Source organism: Raphanus sativus, chromosome 1 (genome assembly GCF_000801105.2).
Source record: "Raphanus sativus cultivar WK10039 chromosome 1, ASM80110v3, whole genome shotgun sequence".
Lineage (NCBI taxonomy): Eukaryota > Viridiplantae > Streptophyta > Magnoliopsida > Brassicales > Brassicaceae > Raphanus > Raphanus sativus.
The window spans coordinates 20062748-20076765 of record NC_079511.1 but is presented as its reverse complement, the minus strand read 5'-3'; the positions used below and the strand labels follow the sequence as shown (position 1 = coordinate 20076765).

General features: G+C 46.4%; 1 protein-coding gene across 1 annotated transcript; it reads right to left on the bottom strand.

Moving 5' to 3' along the window:
- Window positions 1-11204: 11204 nt before the first annotated feature.
- LOC108847361 (meiosis-specific protein ASY2-like) lies at window positions 11205-13722 on the bottom strand. Its single transcript, XM_018620585.2, has 4 exons — window positions 13035-13722; window positions 12773-12946; window positions 12126-12691; window positions 11205-12050 (listed from the first exon to the last, which is right to left on the bottom strand). Exons 1-4 carry the CDS (start codon window positions 13720-13722, stop codon window positions 11205-11207), a joined length of 2274 nt encoding a protein of 757 aa, XP_018476087.2.
- Window positions 13723-14018: the final 296 nt, after the last annotated feature.

The window sequence follows — 14018 nt, the reverse complement described above, 5'->3', positions numbered from 1 at the left end:
TAGCTGACAATAGAACCAAAGCAAGTATTGGGCCGAGACAAAGCCCAACGCGTATCGGAGACCTGAGCTAAGGTTTACTACGGAGCCGGAGGCTGGAAGCTAAAAGCAATCTTCGAAGAAGTCTCGATGAAGAGGAAGCTCATATCACAACAGAAGGAGCACAGGACCCGGTCAAAGGGGAAGCTGTTGCGGATTCCTCAATAAACGGAGAGGATCTCGGAGATCAGTTGAAGACAATCAAAGGAGGTCCAAGGCTATTTAAATAGAAGGTCAGGACTAAGGACGGGATCAATCATTCAACCCGTATTCTATTCGATACTCTGAAAACATTCTCATTCACATCACATTTTTATCATCTTTGTAATCACATAAAGGATCATTCTTTGTAATCACTCTTTATCAAAATCATCAATACAAATCGAAGTTCATTCAACAAGTTATTACGGGATTCAGCCCGCGTTATCTTTCCCTAACCTATCCTAAACCTTAAACCTGATCTAAAATCCAGGTGGTGAGTTTAATCCCTCACAATTGGCGCCGTCTGTGGGGAAGAAACAATCGAATCCCTTACCCTAACTTGAGGATGAATCCTACCGATCAGACAACAAATCCGTCTGACCTTAACCTCCCGATTCAGAGCGATGGCTCACCGAACGATGGAGGCTCTAGTCTCGTAACCACGGAGCCTCGACGTGGCGACCACCGATCTGGGCAACAGCCTCTGGCTAGCGCTCGAACTAGCCAGACTGCAGCCGGAACTACTAACCCGAGATCATCAAGTGGAACCGCCTCCGGGCTTCCAGTCACCAAGAATCCTCAGCAGCAAGCCACTCCGAATCAAACGGAGGCTCAGCTCTCTTAGATTCGCCAGATGATGATGCAATTAGTAGACAAAGCTCAGGAAAGTGAGGGTACGATGCATCAGCTAGCTGTTCGCCAGCAACGGTTCGAAGAGATAACTAGATCTCTAAACACAACAACCCAACCACCGCAACGTCAAGCTCCGGGGGTCACCTTCCGAGATCGATTGACCGATCCCTCATTCCCCCGAGGACGTTTAGACTTTTCTCCTGATAGCACTGCTCCGGAAGGACGGGGATCTGCTTTCCAGACACCTCATACTGGGACAGCTCCCGTGTTTAACCCGCCTATCATTAGCGCTATGGGAAGTAACGTAGCGACAACCAGTTCCACACCCAGTCAGGTCGCTGACCGGAGCACTCGCTTACCTCCTCCGCCGCCTGATTTTAGGTCCGGAGCAGGAGTATCCTTCCCATCTGGGGGCAGAACATCAGCTTCGGTTTATCAAACCAGAAGCTCAACCCCGAATGGGGACGAGTATCAAAGGATAGACTCCGATAACCCAAGAGCTGGTGAGCGACTTAGCCCACCAACTGCATGGGAGGATGAGCCAACACGATTCCGTCAGGAACCTGCCCGTCGGGTACCTAATAACGACCCAAATGTCATTCCCTTAGAGGGACCTGAGGCTATCCGTAGATATATGGAACGAACTCACGCAGCTCTCCAAAAATTGGGAGCTCAAGTCCATAAAGCTACGAGCTCAGCTCCCGAAATCGATAGCTTGATCGAAAAAACCCGTGGAACTTCATTCACTGACAGAATTGCCAGCTCCTACATAAGAGATACCCGAAAAATCAGAATTCCCGAGTATGATGGGACCTCTGACCCAAAGGCCTATTTGAGAGCTTTCCGATTGGCTATCGTGAAAGCCCATTTTACACAGGAAGAATGTGAAGCAGGTTACTGCAGGACATTCGCCGAAAACTAGGTCGGAACAGCCCTTGAGTGGTTCTCTGGTCTCGAACCAGCCTCGATAGATAGTTTCGATCAGTTAACTAGCGCCTTCATGAAGCAGTATTCGATCCATATCCTGAAGCAAGCCTCTGAGGCCGACCTTTGGAAGGTCAGACAAGGAATGGGGGACTCACTACGAGTCTACATCGAGAAATTCAGGGCAGTAAGAACTAAGCTCTCGAATCCCAACGACCTAGTCGCCATCGAGGCTCTTAGGAGAGGTCTGTTCTATAAATCGAAGTTCTGGTCGGAGCTATCGATGATGCTCTTCATAAAGCCACCAGATACATTACTTTGGAGGAGGAGACAGCTGCACTGGATAAACTCCACAAGAAGCCTCAGAATCACTAAAAAGGTGAATCCTCTGAGGCAAAGTGACCTCATAAAAGGGGGAACCTCCGAAACAACCAAACTCAGGGAGAACATTCCTATGCAATCGAGGAAGACAAGGAAGAGAAACCTGTCGCCGCAGCAAACAAAACTCCCTGGTCAAAAGGCTTTGATAAAAACAAACATTGCTCTTATCATGATCGAGAAGGGCACTCAACTGAAGAATGTTGGGACCTCCAACGACAACTGGCAGCTAAATTCACAGCCGGAGAAATAAAGGGAGTGGACCTTAAAAAGCCACCACCTTATCAGAAAAGAGGTCCCAGAGACACCTCTCCAAAGCGCGAGAGGTCACCTGAGAAGGAGACCGATTCGCCACCTCCAGCTCCCAAGAAAAGAGTCGATATGATTCTTGGAAAATTCCCCCAAGGAAAAAGTTTACAAGTCGAAGCTCTCTTGAGCAAACCGTCCCCTCAATCGAGCCCCGACTCGAGGGTGGACTGTATCCTTGGAGGATCAGATATATGTCAAGACTCCGTCAACTCCATTAAGAATCATGTACGGAAGGCTGTGTCTAACACTGGACTTAAGCCTCCTAACCCCGAGTCCAATACTAAGATTTCTTTCTGGGAAAGCGAGACCTCAAACCTTGACAGACCTCACGATGATGCGTTGATTGTCACCCTGAACATCGCAGGATACGAGGTCCCTAAACTCATGATAGACACAGGAAGCTCTGTTGACCTTATCTTCTATAACACCCTAAAAGGGATGGAAATAGACCACTACGAAATTATTGGCCAAAAAGCTAATCTCATAGGCTTCTCTGGAAAAACAGCTACCTCATTGGGGACTATCAAGCTCCCAATCATAGCTGGCGGAATAATGAAAATGACCAACTTAGTAGTCATCGACAGACCTTCCCCGTTCCATGCGATCTTGAGAAGACCCTGGATTCACAAGATGAAGGGAGTAGCCTCGACTTATCATCAATGTGTGAAATTCCCAACACCTGAAGGGATAACTACCGTACACGGTAGCCAGAAGATATCCAGGATCTGCTACTTGGGAGGATTCGAAATCCTCAAAAAGTCCCCCCAATAGCAATTACAGATCCAGGAGGGTCGCGAAATGCAACAAAATATTCGAGGTCCTCCCAAGAACCTCACCGAAAAAGTTTGCATTGACGACTCAAATCCTGAAAGACAGGTGAGCATTGGATCTTAGCTACCTCTTGAGACAAAAAAGAAGCTCATCGACTTCCTGAAAAGCAATGTCAAAACCTTTGCATGGTCCACCAATGACATGAAAGGCATGGATCCGAACGTCACCACCCATAAACTATAAGTAGACCCCACTTTCAAACCGATCAAACAAAAGCGTCGCAAGCTAGGCCTCAAAAAATCTCAAGATGTTAACGACGAAGTTGACCGACTTACGAAAGCTGGGTCCATTCGAGAGGTACACTACCCTGACTGGTTAGCTAACCCGGTAGTTGTAAAGAAGAAAAACGGGAAGTGGAGAATCTGTGTAGACTTCACCGACCTAAACAAGGCTTGTCCTAAAGACAGCTTCCCGTTACCTCACATCGACCGCCTGGTTGAAGCAACAGCTGGCCATCGACTCCTATCCTTCATGGATGCCTTCTCAGGATACAACCAAATCATGATGGATCCTGAGGATCAGGAGAAAACTGCATTCATAACCGAACGAGGAACCTATTGTTACAAGGTTATGCCATTCGGATTAAAGAACGCAGGAGCTACCTATCAGAGGCTAGTTAATAAGATGTTTGCTGGGCAATTTGGAAAAACCATGGAGGTCTATATTGACGATATGCTAGTCAAATCTTCAGCTGGAGAAGACCATATCTCCCACTTAAGGGAATGCTTCGATATCCTCAATAAATACGATATGAAGCTCAATCCCACTAAATGTATCTTCGGGGTACCCTCAGGCGAGTTCCTAGGCTATCTCGTAACCGAAAGAGGCATTGAAGCCAACCCGCAGCAGATAGCAACCTTCCTAGAAATGTCGTCACCTAAGACAACCAGAGAGGTACAGAGATTGACCGGACGAATCGCAGCATTAAACCGATTCATATCCAAGTCCACCGATAAGTGCCTCCCATTCTACAAACTTCTAAGAAATAATAAGAAGTTCTTATGGGACGAGAAATGTGAGGAAGCCTTCAAACAATTGAAAGCTTACCTATCTGAACCTCCGATCCTATCCAAACCTGTAGTAGGAGAGCCACTGTACATGTACCTCGCCGTATCGACTGCTGCAGTTAGCGGTGTCCTAGTACGAGAAGAACAAAACGAACAAAGGCCTGTCTATTACACCAGCAAGAGTTTAATAGATGCCGAAACAAGGTACCCTGTAATGGAAAAATTAGCGCTAGCAGTCGTAACAGCTGCCAGAAAATTACAACCTTACTTCCAGTCGCACTCAATCGTCGTAATGACCTCACAGCCATTACGAATGATATTGCACAGCCCTAGCCAGTCAGGGCGATTGGCTAAATGGGCCATAGAGCTCAGTGAATACGACATTGAGTATAGACCTTGAGCAGCAGCGAAGGCTCAGGTCCTTGCCGACTTTGTCATTGAGCTAGCATCCGAGCAATTAGACTCCGAAATAGAATCTCCAAAGTGGAGCCTGTATGTCGACGGAGCCTCATCAAAACAGGGCTCCGCTGTCGGTCTAAGGCTGACTTCTTCAGCAGGAGAAACCATTGAGCAGTCATATAGGCTCGGATTCAATGCCTCAAACAACGAAGCTGAATATGAAGCACTAATCGCAGGGTTGAAACTCGTCCTAAGCCTCAGAATTCGAGAGCTAATTGCTTATAGTGATTCACAGCTAGTAGCTAGCCAGTCTCACGGAGAATATGAAACGAGGGACGAAAGAATGGGGGCATATCTCGAAGTCGTCCAGAACCTCACTAGGCAGTTCGACAAATTCGAGTTAACAAGGATCCCACGAGGAGAGAACTCATCAGCAGATGCGTTGGCTGCTTTAGCCTCCACATCGGACCCCCTCGTAAAATGGATCATACCCGTAGAAGGAATCGAAAAACCAAGCATCGACATAGCTACTAAAGCTGAGATAGACAGCAAGCTAAAAGATCAACCCGAAGGTACCTGCCCTGAAACAGTAGCTACCCAAGTTCTCACAACATTCTGGTTCCCAAAAGCCAAAATACGTAGCTCTAAAAAGCATACCTCCGGAAACACAATCCAAAACACGGAAGGTATTCCCCGAAATTCAGATTCCTTGGAGCCTAATCTCACGAATACCTCCGGGGGCACCAACTCAGACCCACTCGTCTGCAGAGTTAAAACCAGAAGCTATTCAGCTCTCAAAAATTCATCTGGGGGAACCATCCAGACCCCGGAGATTAATGAAGAAATAGGAGGTATTCCTCGGAATTTAGACTCCCTGGAGCCTAATCCTACGAATACCTCCGAGGGCACCACGACACCAGGTCCCGAACAGGAACCTCCCTCGCCTCTTCATAACAAAGTCGTAGGAAGAGAAGATTGGAGAATACCAATCACGCAATACATCCTCGAAGGAAAGACTCCACCCAATAAATGGGAGGCTCGGAAGCTCAAAGCATTAAGCGCGAGATACTGCATAATCGAGTATGTCCTCCACAAGCGAAGCATTTCCGGACCTTACCTAAAATGTGTCCATGGCCTCGTTGCTATGAGACTCATGAAGGAAATGCACGACGGCTCCTTCGGGAACCACTCTGGAGGAAGAGTTCTGGCCATCAGAATCAAAAGACATGGCTATTTCTGGCCTACCATTATTGCAGACTGTGAGGTCTACTCCTCTTCATGCGACAAGTGCCAGAGGCATGCACCGATTATACACCAACCTGCGGAGAAGCTATCCAACATATCCGCCCCTTACCCATTTATGAGGTGGTCCATGGATATCGTAGAACCACTAGTAGCGTCAGGAAGTGGAAAGAAGAAGCTACGCTTCCTCTTAGTCCTAACAGACTATTTCACGAAATGGATAGAGGCTGAAGCTTTCCAACAGGTAACCAGAGTCGAGGTCGAACGATTCGTGTGGAAAGAAATCGTGTGTAGACACGGCGTCCCATATGAAATCGTAACCGATAATGGAGGACAGTTCATATCCCACGACTTCAAAATATTTTGTGACAAATGGAATATTCGCCTGACCTTCTCAACACCTCGACGACCTCAAGGAAACGGCCAGGCAAAGGCTGCTAATAAATCAGTATTAGCAAACCTCAAGAAACGCTCGGAACCCAGAAGGAACTCTGGTCAGAAAAGTTACATGAAGTATTTTGGGCATGTCGAACCACCCCACGAAAGGCTACAAAAGAAACCCCTTTCTCATTAGCCTACGGGATGGAAGTTGTCGTCCCAGCTGAAACCATTGCTGGTAGCCTCCGCCGGAAACTCTGTACATCTGATCCCGCAGGTAATGATCAACTCTTAACGGATAGTCTCGATCTAATCGAGGAAAGACGGGACCGAGCTCTGATTCGCATTCAAAACTATCAGCAAGCAATGGCACGACAGTACAACTCCAAAGTCAGGCCCCGACAGTTCGCTGTAGGCGACCTAGTACTTAGGAAAGTTTTCGAAGGAACCAAGGAACCAGATGCTGGAAAATTAGAGACCAACTGGGAAGGTCCCTATCAGATCATCCATGTGGTACGACCTGGCGTTTACAAGCTCCGAAAGGTGCAACAGCTGGCCATCGACTCCTATCCTTCATGGATGCCTTCTCAGGATACAACCAAATCATGATGGATCCTGAGGATCAGGAGAAAACTGCATTCATAACCGAACGAGGAACCTATTGTTACAAGGTTATGCCATTCGGATTAAAGAACGCAAGAGCTACCTATCAGAAGCTAGTTAATAAGATGTTTGCTGGGCAACTTGGAAAAACCATGAAGGTCTATATTGACGATATGCTAGTCAAATCTTCAGCTGGAGAAGACCATATCTCCCACTTAAGGGAATGCTTCGATATCCTCAATAAATACGATATGAAGCTCAATCCCACTAAATGTACCTTCGGGGTACCCTCAGGCGAGTTCCTAGGCTATCTCGTAATCGAAAGAGGCATTGAAGCCAACCCGCAGCAGATAGCAACCTTCCTAGAAATGTCGTCACCTAAGACAACCAGAGAGGTACAGAGATTGACCGGACGAATCGCAGCATTAAACCGATTCATATCCAAGTCCACCGATAAGTGCCTCCCATTCTACAAACTTCTAAGAAATAATAAGAAGTTCTTATGGGACGAGAAATGTGAGGAAGCCTTCAAACAATTGAAAGCTTACCTATCTGAACTTCCGATCCTATCCAAACCTGTAGTAGGAGAGCCACTGTACCTGTACCTCGCCGTATCGACTGCTGCAGTTAGCGGTGTCCTAGTACGAGAGGAACAAAATGAACAAAGGCCTGTCTATTACACCAGCAAGAGTTTAATAGATGCCGAAACAAGGTACCCTGCAATGGAAAAATTAGCGCCAGCAGTCGTAACAGCTGCCAGAAAATTACAACCTTACTTCCACTCGCACTCAATCGTCGTAATGACCTCACAACCATTACGAATGATATTGCACAGCCCTAGCCAGTCAGGGCGATTGGCTAAATGGGCCATAGAGCTCAGTGAATACGACATTGAGTATAGACCTCGAGCAGCAGCGAAGGCTCAAGTCCTTGCCGACTTTGTCATTGAGCTAGCATCCGAGCAATTAGACTCCGAAATAGAATCTCCAAAGTGGAGCATGTATGTCGACGGAGCCTCATCAAAACAGGGCTCTGGTGTCGGTCTAAGGCTGACTTATTCAGCAGGAGAAACCATTGAGCAGTCATATAGGCTCGGATTCAACGCCTCAAACAACGAAGCTGAATATGAAGCACTAATCGCAGGGTTGAAACTCGCACTAAGCCTCGGAATTCGAGAGCTAAACGCTTATAGTGATTCATAGCTAGTAGCTAGCCAGTCTCACGGAGAATATGAAACGAGGGACGAAAGAATGGGGGCATATCTCGAAGTCGTCCAGAACCTCACTAGGCAGTTCGACAAATTCGAGTTAACAAGGATCCCACGAGGAGAGAACTCCTCAGCAGATGCGTTGGCTGCTTTAGCCTCCACATCGGACCTCCTCGTAAAACGGATCATACCCGTAGAAGGAATCGAAAAACCAAGCATCGACATAGCTACTAAAGCTGAGATAGACAGCAAGCTAAAAGAGCAACCCGAAGGTACCTACCTGAAACGGTAGCTATCCAAGTTCTCACAACATTCTGGTTCCCAAAAGCCAAAATACATAGCTCTAAAAAGCATACCTCCGGAAACACAATCCAAAACACGGAAGGTATTCCCCGAAATTCAGACTCCTTGGAGCCTAATCTCACGAATACCTCCGGGGGCACCAACTTAGACCCACTCGTCTGCAGAGTTAAAACCAGAAGCTATTCAGCTCTCAAAAATTCATCTGGGGGAACCATCCAGACCCCGGAGATTAATGAAGAAATAGGAGGTATTCCTCGGAATTTAGACTCCCTGGAGCCTAATCCTACGAATACTTCCGGGGGCACCACGACACCAGGTCCCGAACAGGAACCTCCCTCGCCTCTTCATAACAAAGTCGTAGGAAGAGAAGATTGGAGAATACCAATCACGCAATACATCCTCGAAGGAAAGACTCCACCCAATATATGGGAGGCTCGAAAGCTCAAAGCATTAAGCGCGAGATACTGCATAATCGAGTCTGTCCTCCACAAGCGAAGCGTTTCCGGACCTTACCTAAAATGTGTCCATGGCCTCGTTGCTATGAGACTCATGAAGGAAATGCATGACGGCTCCTGCGGGAACCACTCTGGAGGAAGAGCTCTGGCCATCAGAATCAAAAGACAGGGCTATTTCTGGCTTACCATTATTGCAGACTGTGAGGTCTACTCCTCTTCATGCGACAAGTGCCAGAGGCATGCACCGATTATACACCAACCTGCGGAGAAGCTATCCAACATATCCGCCCCTTACCCATTTATGAGGTGGTCCATGGACATCGTAGGACCACTAGTAGAGTCAGGAAGTGGAAAGAAGAAGCTAGGCTTCCTCTTAGTCCTAACAGACTATTTCACGAAATGGATAGAGGCTGAAGCTTTCCAACAGCTAACCAGAGTCGAGGTCGAACGATTCGTGTGGAAATAAATCGTGTGTAGACACGGCGTCCCATATGAAATCGTAACCGAGAATGGAGGACAGTTCATATCCCACGACTTCAAAATATTTTGTGACAAATGGAATATTCGCCTGACCTTCTCAACACCTCGACGACCTCAAGGAAACGGCCAGGCGGAGGCTGCTAATAAATCAGTATTAGCAAACCTCAAGAAACGCTCTGAACCCAGAAGGAACTCTGGTCAGAAAAGTTACCTGAAGTATTTTGGGCATGTCGAACCACCCCACGAAAGGCTACAACAGAAACCCCTTTCTCCTTAGCCTACGGGATGGAAGCTGTCGTCCCAGCTGAAACCATTGCTGGTAGCCTCCGCCGGGAACTCTGTACATCTGATCCCGCAGCTAATGATCAACTCCTAACGGACAGTCTTGATCTAATCGAGGAAAGACGGGACCGAGCTCTGATTCGCATTCAAAACTATCAGCAAGCAATGGTACGACAGTACAACTCCAAAGTCAGGCCCCGACAGTTCGCTGTAGGCGACCTAGTACTTAGGAAAGTTTTCGAAGGAACCAAGGAACCAGATGCTGGAAAATTAGGGACCAACTGGGAAGGTCCCTATCAGATCATCCATGTGGTACGACCTGGCGTTTACAAACTCCGAAAGGTGTGAACCGGGGTACCTGAAATCAGATCGTGGAACGCCACGAATCTTAAGAGATATTATCATTAGGTACCTAAAATTCCTGAACTACGTTAGGCTTGATCCCTTGACTGGGTACGTAGGCAACTCCGTCATGAGTGCAGCCCCAACCTCATTTCAACACTTTGTTCACCACAACCAAAGAGGGCATATGTCTGATTAAAATCACATAACTCAAGCAGCAAAACGTATGATCATTATAATACAGCAATTGTATGATTATTATAATACCATGTATCCAGTTATCAATAAAGCAATTATCCTCGATGTCTCAATTCTTTAACAACACAGGTCCCTACAAACACGGACCTAGTGTCCTAAAACCCTCCAGGTCAGCCCAGGTCCCCATGAACCTGAACCTAAGGTTTTAAAATCCTTAGAAACTACCAAGGTCTTAAAATCTTTCAAGCAAAATCAAGCTTGATAAGCCTAAACCTAAGGTCTTAAAATCCTTAGAAACTACCAAGGTCTTAAAATCCTTCAAACAAAGTCAGGTCTCCACCGACCTCAACCTAAGGTCTTAAAATCCTTAGAAACCATCAAGGTCTTAAAATCCTTCGAACAAGGTCAGGTCACCTCGGACCTAAACCTAGAATCTCGAAATCCTTAACAAAATACAAAGGTCTTAAAACCCTTATCAAATTTCGAAAGGTCTTAAAATCCTAAGCAAGTTCCAATGGGTCTTAAAATCCCGTAAACAAATCTCGACCTAAGGAAGTTCCAAGAACCTCCACCTAAGGTACCCGAGTTAAACTCAGGTTCCTAAAAACCTTAAGCTAATCTCGATACTTCAGGAACCCCTCTTAAGGGGGCAAAAATGATCCAAGTCTCCAAGACTTATCATGAAATCAGAAATCTAATTCGGAGGATTCACTAAACCTCTTAATTAGTAACCGAAGCACATTCCCTATTAAAACTCTTAACCAAATTCGAGTTCATCAAAAAAAAAATGACTAAGTCAAATCGAAAGACTTGAAACGAAACCGAAAACCAAGTTTTGATAAATAAAAGGTTTAAAGGCCTCCTCAGGCCAACAAAAGTTCAAAAAGACCTTAACGTAAACAAATATTTAAAAGCCTCCTCAGGCCATAAGTCTTAATAACAAAAGAGACAGAAGCCCATTGGGCAGAAGTTTTGAAACATAAAGAGCATCGGCTCTTAACCTTCCTTGGATCCAGGATCAGCTTCATCATCCTTATCCTCCTCGATAGGATCACCCTCCTTGGCAGAAACCTCCACTTCAACATTCTGGTCGACACCTCCCGGGGTCGTCTCAACTGGGACTAGATCAGGAGATACCAAACCCAAGTTAGAACCATATTCTCCAGAAAATGCCGGATTAAACATATTGATCTCAAAAGTACCTGAGCTCTCGGAGAATTGAGGAATGGGGAGCTTGCTGACTGAGAAATCAGAAACTTGAGCCTTCTCATACGCAGCAGCAGCTTCCGGGATCAAAACCATCAAACGGTGATACTCCTCTTCAGCATTCTCAATTTCCTTAGACAAAAGATCCTTCAGAAGTTCGGTGTTCGCCTGAAGCTCCTGAGCATAGATCAGGGCATCGGTCTCATCCTTCTTCTTGACAAACTTCTCCTTCACAGAGGTCAGGATCTTGTTGTAAGCCTCAGGTACCTCCTTCTTACCTTTCCTGACAGCTAGCTTAACTTCAGCTTCTTTGTTCCTTTGGCTGACCTGAGATGAGACGATCATCTCTTGAACCTGATGCTCAGCTACCCTGCGAGCAGCCTCTAACTCATTGATCTTCCTGTTCTTCACCCGAATATCGATAGCCTCACTTTCGATCTTCCCCTGCTGAGTATCAGCCTTCAAACCGAGCCTCCCGACCTCAGCTTCAAGCTCAGAAACTCGAGCACGAGCTAGGTCGAGCTCCATCTTGGTAGTCTTGAATAACTCAGTAGCCTGAGCTAAATCTCCAGCACTAGGAGCACCATGCACGGTCTCCTCGAACCTCAGCTGAGCTCTGTTGATGGCTCCAGCTAACTAAAAAAAAAGGAAAAACTAAAATTCAGAAAATATCGACTTAAAGACAAACCAAGAAAAAACAAGACTACATACCTGACCCATGTGGTGAGCTATCTCAACGTATTCTTCCTTGTTGGTCAGACCGTTGATTGAAGGCATGGAGCATCCCACCATCTTCATATGCCTCATGATGGTTGCCAAACCCCAAGGGTCATCCAAGATCGATCCCGGTTTAGAATGGGTAAAGTTCCAGCCAACGGTCCCTCCCCGCGAAGACGAGGAGGAAGACCTGGTGGGCCTATCTCCCAAATCAGTCCGAAACCTCTTGTTTCTCGGAGGTTCGACCTCAGAGGGATCTCTAGCAGCTTGAGGGTTAACATCAACTGGCGGGATCTCAGGACGAGGAACAACATCTTGAGCTCTGGTTTCAACTGGGTTAACATCCCTAACAGGAACAGAGGACCCATCGTCAAGGACCTCCTTCAGCGAGCTAAGGAAGGCTCCTCCTTGGGTCTTGTCGCTGCCTCGCGAAGCACTGGCAGCTGCAGCAGGTTTGCTCCTGGAACAGAAAGAAAGCCTCATCTTGGGAGCTTGAGTCTTTTCAGTTTCAGAAGTACTAGCTCCAGTCGAAAGATCTACCACGAAAGGACCTTCAGAAACTAAAAAAAGGAAAGTTTTTTTAGTTATCTCCAAAAGCAAATCTAGAAATGAAAAATAGATAAGCGAAATCTGAAAAATACCTTCTAAATCTTCAGCTGGAATTGGGTCAGGGAACCTGGCGTTGTATTGCTCTGGGAACCTAGCAGATCCGATGCGAAAAATAGTAAAAGACGCCCAAGTATTGGGACTTTGATATAGCTTCCGAAAAATAGCTCTAGACAGCTTATCAGTAAGCTTAGGAGGATCCTCGATATCTGCACAAGAAATCAAGGGTTCAGCAAACAACAATAATCTGATATAAGCAAGGCACGTTCCTAAAAATCCTAACCAGATATATCGGACCAAATGCCGAGAGAGCACGACCCACTGGAACTGTCGTGGGGTCAATCGTGACGTAGAAATATTTTTTCCTCCAATCATCATCACTATCGGAGGACTTAAAAAGACCAAACCTAGGACGACAAGGAAGGTAGTAGGTACCGCTGCCACCATCCTTACTAGAGCTCTCCTTGATCGTATAAAGGCTCATCAATTCAGTCAGTCCAACAGCAACCCCCTCTTCCTTAGCCCTGGTGTTGAAACCATTTATCACCCGGATAACTGAGGGACAAAGCTGAGAGAGGACCAGTTGGTAATGGTCAAGAAGATCTAACAAGAGGTCTGGAAGCGGAAACCGGAGGTGGCATTTAGAGATATACTTCTCATGAATGCAAAACCAACCCTCCGGGGCAGTTTCGGGGATTTCGTCGGAGGAACAAACCCTGGCCAACTCCTTTTGACCGAAATCTTGAACCATGAGGTTAACGACCTCTTGGATCTTCAATGAAGAAGGCGAGTGAGGTCCCAGAGAGGCGCTCCCGCCAGAAACATCCTTCTTCTTCACCCGCTTGGAGACCCTCCCCGCGATTGAGTCTTTGGCTTCCTTCTTGTCTCTTTTCATTTTCTCACCGATCTCCTGTTTAACCTTCATTAAACGTTTGCCGGAGGCAGAAATTCCGGTCTCGCCGGAACCTTCTTTCGGAGGATCCATTAAAAAGAGAGGTAAGGAGAATCGAAAGGATTGAAAGGGGAAAAGGTGGAACAAGCTAACTAGATCTCTTAGGAACTAAGAATTCTAGGAGGATCAATGGTGAATCGAAGGATGAAAGTAAAATAAAATAAAAGCAAACGTAGTAAAATAAAGGAGTGGAGGAGAAGTTACCTTGAAAACCGAGTGGAGGCGTGGAGAATATGGACAGCGGCAGTTAATGCTAGCTACTTTATATCTTGTCAAGTCTCGAGAATCGGAGCAAATATTTCAAAACTTCTTTCATCCAAGCCGTTGAT

Coding starts and splice junctions, on each gene's coding strand:
- LOC108847361 (XM_018620585.2), bottom strand. CDS start 13,722: ATGGATCCTCCGAAAGAAGGTTCCGGCGAGACCGGAATTTCTGCCTCC. Junction 12,692..12,772: donor TCCAGCTGAAGATTTAGAAG/GTATTTTTCAGA, acceptor TCCTTTTTTTAG/TTTCTGAAGGTCCTTTCGTG. Junction 12,051..12,125: donor TAGCTCACCACATGGGTCAG/GTATGTAGTCTT, acceptor CTTTTTTTTTAG/TTAGCTGGAGCCATCAACAG.